The sequence below is a fragment of the Anguilla anguilla genome, chromosome 14 (genome assembly GCF_013347855.1).
Source record: "Anguilla anguilla isolate fAngAng1 chromosome 14, fAngAng1.pri, whole genome shotgun sequence".
In the NCBI taxonomy this organism is placed as follows: Eukaryota; Metazoa; Chordata; class Actinopteri; order Anguilliformes; family Anguillidae; genus Anguilla; species Anguilla anguilla.
The window spans coordinates 22799559-22810147 of record NC_049214.1 but is presented as its reverse complement, the minus strand read 5'-3'; the positions used below and the strand labels follow the sequence as shown (position 1 = coordinate 22810147).

Genomic DNA, 10589 nt, shown 5'->3' with positions numbered 1-10589 from the left:
AATTTATGATTAATTGTAAATGAAATGTAACAAATGTTAACAGAATGGCAATGGCTTAAGGCTTTGTCAGGTCAATCCGACTGTTAGATTGCTCTTCTACACACAATCCGCTCATCTCTGTTTGAATTTAACAAAAGGGCTGATCAAAGCCACCAGCCGTTCATTACCAGACACTTGAAAACCCTTGCTCACGCACGCAGGCGCACACACACTCATGCTCACACACGCGCTCACGCACGCAGGCGCACACACACTCATGCTCACACACGCACTCACACACGCAGGCACGCTCGCACACACACTCATGCTCACACACGCAGGCACGCACGCACGCACACACGTACACACACTCATGCTCACACACACGCACGCACACACACAAGCTCACACACACACACACACACACACACACACACGCTCAGTGCCGATCAGCAGATTCATATGACGAAACAAACGGCGCTTTCAAAGCCTCCAAATAAAATGTAAGCGAGACACCTCAAACCAACCGAAAAAACAAACGCTTCCGTAACTACCCAGAGCATGCTTTCGAAACACAGGAGGCGCGCTCCCGCCGATCCCGCGTCGACGGCCGGGGCCCCGCGAAGCCCCGCCTCCGGGCCGCGGGCCGCGGGCAGGTGGTGCTCCCGCGGCTCGCGGTTTCGCGGCTCACTGCTTCAAGAAGCCCTGGATCATGTCGATGGGCAGCGGGAAGATGATGGTGGAGTTCTTCTCGGCGGCGATGGTGTTGAGCGTCTGCAGGTAGCGCAGCTGCAGGGCGGACGGCGACTCCGCGATCACCATGGACGCCTCCTTCAGCGCCCGCGAGGCGTTCATCTCGCCCTCCGCCGCGATCACCTGCGGGGGGCGCCAGCGCGGAGAGGGAGGGAGCCCACAGACGGAGAGAGGGTAAAAAAAGAAAAGAGGAGAAAGAGGGGACAGTGAGAATGAGCCTCTGACTGCCTCGGTGGTTACAGACTTTCACCGTTAATGATGTTAGCTATTAAAGTCACATTAAAATATTTTCCATTACAACTAATTGTTTTCCAGGACATTTCAGCAATTTTCACATTTTCTATGACTGGTTTTCCAGGACACGTGGGACCCCTGGTAATTATTAACTCAATTTCTTATTTGATTAAATTCAATTGGTGTTGACACCTGGGATTGGTTAGTACCAATATCAGTTATCAGTCGTTCCAGTAAAGTCCAATCCCAGCCCTGCTTAGTTCCAGTAATATCCAATCCCAGCCCTGCTTAGTTCCAGTAACGTCCAATCCCAGCCCTGCTTAGTTCCAGTAATGTCCAATCCCAGCCCTGCTTAGTTCCAGTAATATCCAATCCTAGCCCTGCTTAGTTCCAGTAATGTCCAATCCTAGCCCTGCTTAGTTCCAGTAATATCCAATCCCAGCCCTGCTTAGTTCCAGTAACATCCAATCCCAGCCCTGCTTAGTTCCAGTAATATCCAATCCCAGCCCTGCTTAGTTCCAGTAATGTCCAATCCCAGCCCTGCTTAGTTCCAGTAATATCCAATCCCAGCCCTGCTTAGTTCCAGTAACATCCAATCCCAGCCCTGCTTAGTTCCAGTAATATACAATCCCAGCCCTGCTTAGTTCCAGTAATATCCAATCCCAGCCCTGCTTCGTTCCAGTAATATCCAATCCTAGCCCTGCTTAGTTCCAGTAATGTCCAGTCCCAACCCTGCTTAGTTCCAGTAATGTCCAATCCCAGCCCTGCTTAGTTCCAGTAATATCCAATCCCAGCCCTGCTTCGTTCCAGTAATATCCAATCCTAGCCCTGCTTAGTTCCAGTAATGTCCAATCCTAGCCCTGCTTAGTTCCAGTAATATCCAGTTCCAACCCTGCTTAGTTCCAGTAATGTCCAATCCCAGCCCTGCTTAGCTGCAGCCATCATCAGATTTGCATGGTGATGTGGCTGCTGGCTGAGCAGTTTGCCTTTGCTAAACATTATGAAATAATGTGTGTGTTACACTGCTGACTTGATTATGTTCTGTACAACAGATTACAAAACTGCACATTCATCGCTTCTGCTAGGAACAAATACACTAAATATATTTGCCTAGCTGCTGGAAGAACATGGTGAAAAATGCTTATGAATATGACTGTGTATCTAATGAGCGCGAGGAGCAGCTGGAATTCTGGGTGATCGCCGCTAATTAAATCCTGAGAGAGATGGGTCTTCTGTGCCCTGCTCCATGAACGCGCTAACAGGATGGGTCATTTAAGGCCATGGCCATCGATCGCTACGGAAACGCGGAACAGCGGTTCTTTTAACAGCGATGAACTAATTTTAGGCCGGTTCTCGAACAAACCTTGGTCCTCACAGTACAGGGCCCTGTTGCAGGTTAGCTGGATAACTGCCCTCCCAAATCCGGGACATGGAGTGTGAGAGCCGCTTGGATAAAGAAAGGCTCCTCAGAGATGCAGTGAAAGGGAGCTGTGTTACAGACACGCGCGGGCAGGGAAGTGCGCTCAGCTGCGCCCTTGCCAACCAGCATGTGCCGCAGTGAACTATGACCCCAGCTCCAGTGACCTATGACCCAGGGCTGCCTCTGACCCCTCTGGGTGTATACCAGTTAAAGAGTCACAAGCAGACCGGCGTCAAACATGAGTGTTTGTATTTGAAACAGCCCTTTAATTACGTCTATTCTTTATTTAACCACGTAGGTCAGCTGAGAACCGTTTCTAAAATTATTTTGCAGGGCGGACCGGGGGGAGTCAGAATAGACAGGAAATTCAGAGGACGCAGGTCCACAGGGTGACCAGTTGGCCAGTCTGATGGGAGTTTGAGCAGGAACTCCCGGGTTTACATCCCTGCTCTCTCAGATAGCACCGCGGAAGCTATACTGTGCACAGTAACTCAGGACCTGGGGTTAACCTCTCACTCCACAGCAACTTGAACTTCATCCAGCAACTCGACTTGGAGTTCCCCAGAGGTCTCCCATCCGAGTGCTGACCAAGTGCACGCCTGCTTAGCTACAGTGGCTTCAACAGGGTATGATACATTATCTCTGAGTAACAGACACTCGATGCATTATCTCTGAGTAACAGACACTCGATGCATTATCTCTGAGTAACAGACACTCGATACATTATCTCTGAGTAACAGAGACACACGATGCATTATCTCGGAGTAACAGAGACACTCGATGCATTATCTCTGAGTAACAGAGACACTCGATGCATTATCTCTGAGTAACAGAGACACTCGATACATTATCTCTGAGTAACAGAGACACTCGATACATTATCTCTGAGTAACAGAGACACTCGATACATTATCTATGAGTAACAGACACTCCATACATTATCTCTGAGTAACAGAGACACTCGATACATTATCTCTGAGTAACAGAGACACTCGATACATTATCTCTGAGTAACAGAGACACTCGATACATTATCTCTGAGTAACAGACACTCGATGCATTATCTCTGAGTAACAGAGACACACGATGCATTATCTCTGAGTAACAGAGACACTCGATGCATTATCTCTGAGTAACAGACACTCGATACATTATCTCTGAGTAATAGAGACACTCGATGCATTATCTCTGAGTAACAGACACTCAATACATTATCTCTGAGTAACAGAGACACTCGATACATTATCTCTGAGTAACAGAGACACTCGATACATTATCTCTGAGTAACAGAGACACTCGATGCATTATCTCTGAGTAACAGAGACACTCGATACATTATCTCTGAGTAACAGAGACACTCGATACATTATCTCTGAGTAACAGAGACACTCGATACATTATCTATGAGTAACAGACACTCCATACATTATCTCTGAGTAACAGAGACACTCGATACATTATCTCTGAGTAACAGAGACACTCGATACATTATCTCTGAGTAACAGAGACACTCGATACATTATCTCTGAGTAACAGACACTCGATGCATTATCTCTGAGTAACAGAGACACACGATGCATTATCTCTGAGTAACAGAGACACTCGATGCATTATCTCTGAGTAACAGACACTCGATACATTATCTCTGAGTAACAGAGACACTCGATACATTATCTCTGTGTAACAGAGACACTCGATGCATTACCTCTGAGTAACAGAGACACTCGATACATTATCTCTGAGTAACAGAGACACTCGATGCATTAGCCCTGTGAGCTGAAGCCCAAGGTTTGAGCGGGGTTTGAGCGGGGACGTACCTTAGCGCGAGCTTCGCGAGACGCCTCTGCTTCAGCCGCCATGGCTCTCTGAAGCTGCAGAGGAAGCTTCACATCCTTGATCTCCACCCGCTCCACCTTAATGCCCCAGTCATCTGTGGCGTCATCCAGGGTGGACTAGAGAAAAGGGGAGGAGAAATACGGCATCCGTCCATCAGTCCTGCACTGTGACAGCTGAGCGACAGGTGGGTCACTCAGCACAACAGCCAAAAACTGTTTTAGCCAGAACAGAGAGAGGAGAACAAGGAGGAGAGACCGACAGAGAGCTACAGAAAGAGGACGATAAATAGAAATAGACAGATTCATAACAGTGTAGTGTAGCTGTTAGGGGCTTGTAACAGTGCAGTGTAGAGGTTAGGGAACCGGGCTGGTAACTCCAGGCCGCAGACAGGCCACTGCTTCGTGCCCTTGAGAAAGGCACTTAATCTTCAGTAAACGCATCGCATGTAAAAGAACGCGAGCTGTGTAAACGGCTCCAGATAAGGGCTGCTCTTAAAAGCGTAGCGCGACGCGCACGGTCGCCGCGGAAACGGCGTCGCCATGGCAGCGCACCTGCATGCTGTGGGCGATCTCCTCGCGGTCCGACAGGATCTCGGCCAGGTTCTTGGTGCCCAGCACGTTGCGCAGTGTGGTCTGGGCCAGCAGGCGCGTGGCGGCGTCGGCGTTGGTGATGTTGGCCACCGCCAGCGTGGCGTTCTGCACGCGGTAGTACACCACGCCGTCCACGCACACCGTCACCGAGTCCTTGGTCAGCACCTGGGGGAGGCGGCGTTAGCGTGACTGCGCAGCTTTCCGTACAGAGAAAACAGACCAATCAGAGCCATCGTTCAAAAAGAACAGACCAATCAGAGCCTCCGTACAGAGAAACACACCAATCAGAGTCTCCGTACAGAGAAACACACCAATCAGAGCCAGCATACAGAGAAACACACCAATCAGAGCCTCTGTACAGAGAAACACACCAATTAGAGCCTCCGTACAGAGAAACACACCAATCAGAGCCAGCATACAGAGAAACACACCAATCAGAGCCAGCATACAGAGAAACACACCAATCAGAGCCAGCATACAGAGAAACACACCAATCAGAGCCTTTGGCACAGAACTGAAACGTGCTAAGACACAGCCAGAGTGTGTCACATAAAAAACATTATCGCTGGCTGTTTTCAGAACTTGTCCCTTATTTACTCAGGTTGTCCCTTTTTATCGCCCGTTTTCATGAATCATGAAATCAGTTAAATCCTTTTAAGAATACTGAAAGCGTGTGAAAAAACAGTGCAAATCTCAAAAAAATATTATTGCCAGAGCGATGACTGGAAGTTTCTGCATCACGGAGCCCCACAGGATGCTGGGAAATGACTGCAAATGACTCATGTGGGACCACAGACCGTATAAAAATACGGACAAAGTGCTTCATGACGTCACCCACGGATCTGCTATGGTTAGTGCTCACTGGCGCATGAAGCCCAAACTAGGGCGCAGCCACATTGCCCGTTGCAACCAACGCAAGCGCAGTGGAGCGAAAGACTGCAGTCCACGACTACAGGAAAATCCACCCCGACTACCTTACATGGTAATTAGACACGCCCACGTCTGGACAACAAGCGTGGCCTTGCAACCATAGAACCATACTGTCATAACATTTCAAAAAAGTAAATTGTGCAAGATACGTTTAGTGTTAAGATATTCACATAGAAATATAGATAAAATAAATCACGAGATAACTAGCTAGCAAGTTATCTAGACAGACAGACAGATCGATAGCAAGACAGTAAGCTTGCTCCCCCTAGCTAAGTAAATCCCCCTAGCTTGTCTTCTTAAAGAAGCTTCAAAACTGCTTACAAATCTGATTTCATTAGTACATTTGAACGTAGCACACAGCATTTTTGGACCTTGGACTTAAAATGGTGGGATCGTATGTAGCTAGCTAATCGGAATAAAACGACACAGCATCACACCGGCCGCTGAAGCTCTCTGCCTGGCTGCGAGGATGGGGAAATCCTTATATGGTCATACGGTAGTAAAACAAGCCACATTGCACACACTGAAATTAACCCAGATTTGGGAATTTTGGTGGAATTATTTTTAAAAATCAGACCCAGGGGAGACATTACAAGGGATGGGATTAACTAGTTAAACCATCATTTCTTGTGTAAAAAATTTATTGACTTGAAATTGGCCACTTTTCAGGCTTTCCCCATTGGCTTAACATTACGTGGGCAGGGTTTCAAGTTCTTTTTGCAACCAGGCGTTGCAGTTCACTCTGTAGCCACTGGGGTAAAAGGCTTCACTCATAGAGGCGAGTTGTTGGCGCTTGTGTGGGACTTACTTCCTGTGGAGGAATGTCGAAGGTGATGGTGCGCATGTCCACATTGATGAAGCTGTCAGTGCAGGGAAGGATGAAGAACAGACCTGTAAGAGAGGGACACATGCACACACACACACACACACGCACGCACACACACACACACACACACACACACACACATGCATGCATACACACACGCACGCACACACACGCACACACACATTATCACACTGGTTAGAATCATGAAATAGACAGCTGTAGTGCATATAGTCATGTGTCGAAACAGTGGTGCAATGAAGTCACAGGACACAGCGGCCATCTTGGATTTTATATAAAATATTCAAACCATATGAAATAGATCAGGTCAAACGCGTATTCCCTATGAGCCTGTCCAGGTATGACAGCTACACAAACCACCCAAGTGAGGCCTAGCCCAATACCTGCATTTAATCCCCATGATGCCCGATTTATACCAGGAGAGGAGCGGGTACCACTTCCTTTTGATGCCCAGGCTAGCAGACTGGAGCCTTTGCGCCTGCTGCTCTGAGCCAGACCTCGGCTGGTATGAAAGCTCTCACCAACAGGATTCCCCGGCAAATCCGAACAGCTTCAGATATCACGGTGATCAATAGGCCACAACGAGTGCCCTGCATTTAAAGAAACTTTCCCTGGCAGGCAGGCAGCCAGGCAGCCCCCTGCCGCCCCCACCCCCCCACCCCCCCACCCCAAGACCAATTTACCCGGCATTCTGGGACCTCGGCCAAGAGGCCGGCTTTCCCTCGGCGAGCAAGAGCACGGAACGTTCCGCACATTCTCAACCGCAGAAATGGCAAAATGGCACCCTATTCTTTCAACCAAATACTATTTAAAAAAAACCCCAAGGTCCATTTAAGGGTGTATGAAAAACAACTATTGTGAAATTCCTACAGATGTGAAATTTTAGGCGAGCTCTGGGAACGATGTTGAGTTTTCTCTGTCCTGACCATCTTTAAGCAGGCCATCGTTGACTGTCCCAGTGAACAAGGGGACTGGACTACACAGGGATTCATTCCATGGGTGCCCTCACTGAGACCTCCATACCAGCACAGGAATGCAGACTCCCTGCACAACAGCTGCACAGGGTTGCTTTACACTTCGTTGGTTTTATAACAGCGATATAGAGCTGCGCTATATTAAGCCACCCTTTGTAGACGGCGACAGCTAGCGATTCACGGGGTCGGTTTTCAGTTTGTTTCCATTTTAGGAGCACGTTGGACACAGGCTAACGGCTTTGTGGTGCATTGTGGGAAATGGAGGCTGGCAGGAACAGGGCAAGACAAGAGTACGGTTTCATCCAAAGCCTGTTCAGCAATGTCTTAATGGAAAAAAAACAAATGGCGTAAATATTGTTTCATGACAGCTGTCCGAAGAAGCTTTCATGGTTCTTTTGGATTCAGCAAAACATCACTTGTTCACAAAATTAAAAGGTCAACCGTAGCTTTAGGGACAGAGAGTCCATTAGAGTACACGAGTACTAACCTGTGGATTCTTAAATGTTTAGAAAAAAAAAATGCATTCCAGTAAGTTGAAATCTTTTTTTCTTTGTACCTTTCAAGCGTGTATAGTCTTCTGTGTTCCGTGTAAGTATGTAATGCACTTACAACCCCCCGCCTACCCCACCCCCCCCAATCCCGCCTAGAGCTTTCATCTCATCACAAACAGCTGTTGAGTGCCTACGACTAACAAAATTCCCCCGCTCCGCTTTTAACTGGGTCTGCTGCTCTAAAACCAGATCCAGCGGGAGTGAACGCAAGGGCGGATCAGCTGAAAGACCATCGGAAAATTCCCCACGCCTAACGCTGACCCCGAAACAGGAAATAACCGCAGGAAGCAGAGATCCCAAGTTTCAATGTTCTCCAGTTTCCTCCCACAGTCCAAAGACATACAGGCAGGCGGATTAGACTCTAAATTGCCCCTAGGTACAAGTGTGAGTGAATGGTGTGTGTGCCCTGCGATAGATTGGCGGCCTGTCCAGGGTGTATTCTGGCCTCCCGCCCAATGCATGCTGGGATGAACTCCAGCATCCCCCGTGACCCTGCCGCGACCCTGCCCAGGATAAGCAGGTATAGATAATTACATTACATTACAGGCATTTAGTAGACGCTCTTATCCAGAGCAACTTACATTGTATCTAATTATACAGGTGGATATATACTGAAGCAATGCAGGTTAAGTACCTTGCTCAAGGGTACAACGGCAGTGACCAAGCGGGGAATCCAACCTGCAACCTTTAGGTTACAAGACCAACTCCTTAGCCATTTACCTACACTGCCGCCCAATCGATGGATGGATGAACCCTGCCCAGGATAAGCAGGTATAGATAATGGACGGACCCTGCCCAAGATAAGTGGGTATTGATAATGGATGGACCCTGACCAGGATAAGCAGGTATAGATAATGGATGGACCCTGTCCAGGATAAGCGGGTATATATAATGGATGGACCCTGCCCAGGATAAGCAGTTATAGATAATGGATGGACCCTGCCCAAGATAAGCAGTTATGGATAATGGATATACCCAGCCCAGGATAAGCAGGTATAGATAATGGATGTAGCCTGCCCAGGATAAGCAGGTATAGATAATGGATGGACCCTGCCCAGGATAAGCAGGTATAGATAATGGATGGACCCTGCCCAGGATACAGGTATAAATAATAGATGGACCCTGCCCAGGACAATCAGGTATAGATAATGGATGGACCCTGCCCAGGATAAGCAGGTATAGATAATGGATGGACCCTGCCCAGGATAAGCAGTTATAGATAATGGATGGACCCTGACCAGGATAAGCAGGTATAGATAATGGAGGGACCCTGCCCAGGATACGGGTATAGATAATGGATGGATGGATGGATGGATGGATGTACATTATCCAGTGTGGTGAGGAACAAAACAGTGCTTTCTAATGTCGGCCTTACACTAGATATTTTAAGTGATTTCACGGTCTTAAGAATCATAGTAAAACCTTTCCAGTCTTACCCCAGTCAGTGTGCACGACTCATGATTTGAGAGAGATTGTTTTAAGATGGCTCAAACAGAGTTTCTGACAGTCTTTTCCTTGCCTTGACCGTTCCAACAAAATCAAAAATGCTTAATATTATCATAAGTCTTTAGTCTTCGATAATATTAACAATGCAATTTATAAACATACACTGCCAACACCCAATAGGTGCGCTGTCTTTAGTCCTGTCCGTACAGGATTAGTGTAGCAGAAGAATTTGGGAACGTTATGTACCCATATCATTGCTCATCAGCGATTTCAAAGGGGGATCGGCACGGAACAAGCCTCTCCCTTCATTACTCCCCTGAAGTGCTGAGGAGGATTTTTATTTGGCTTTCCTGAGTGTAGGCCTATTCGCCACACACTCTTACCAGGGGGAAAAACACAAAATGTGTAACAATATAAAGAAACAAAATAAGTTACACACACACATATATGTGTATATATATATATACACACACACACACATACATACATATATGTGTGTGTGTGTACATGTATATATATATATATATGTATATGTGTGGGTCGTGCTGGAAAATTGCCTATATACAGCCCATATATTTATATACAAATAGACTAAACAAAGCCTACTTCTGGAAATGGGAAGTATGTTAAAAATGTATGCAAAATAGTTGTCATTCACATCAAATACTGACAGTTGGCCTGGACGGTATTATCAGAGGACATCAGACTTTGCAGAAAAGCAGTATGTTTCGCAGCCGAAATTATTCGCGTACTGGCAGAGCACTGACACGGTCGCTCCAGGCGTGAATTACGCAGGCGCGAAATGACCGTCGTGAAACTGATCCCGTCCGGACAGGACATCAGCACAGGTACCGAGTTTCCGACAGCAAGAGGAAAGTTGAGATGATTAAAAACCTCCTCCTAAATAATCCTGTTGGAATCGTATGAATGTGTGAAGCCACACGATTCCCAGCAGAATCTAAAAATGTGCGCACTCCAGGACTAAAACCCATGACTTAGGACAGACTGATGTTAGGTCTGAGCACGTCAGAC

The 10589-nt window shown here is 47.3% G+C and overlaps 1 protein-coding gene across 2 annotated transcripts in view; it reads right to left on the bottom strand.

Annotated features, from left to right (window-relative positions):
* Window positions 1–455: 455 nt before the first annotated feature.
* LOC118212169 (erythrocyte band 7 integral membrane protein-like) overlaps window positions 456–10589 on the bottom strand; it is an 18443-nt gene continuing 8309 nt past the window's right edge. For both annotated transcript variants that reach the window (XM_035389814.1, XM_035389815.1), the window contains 4 exons: window positions 6551–6633; window positions 4774–4977; window positions 4204–4338; window positions 456–855 (listed from right to left, as the gene is read on the bottom strand). In XM_035389814.1, the coding sequence (XP_035245705.1) occupies window positions 667–855; window positions 4204–4338; window positions 4774–4977; window positions 6551–6633 (611 nt within the window). In that variant the 3' untranslated portion in view covers window positions 456–666. The remainder of the gene's footprint in view (window positions 856–4203; window positions 4339–4773; window positions 4978–6550; window positions 6634–10589) is intronic.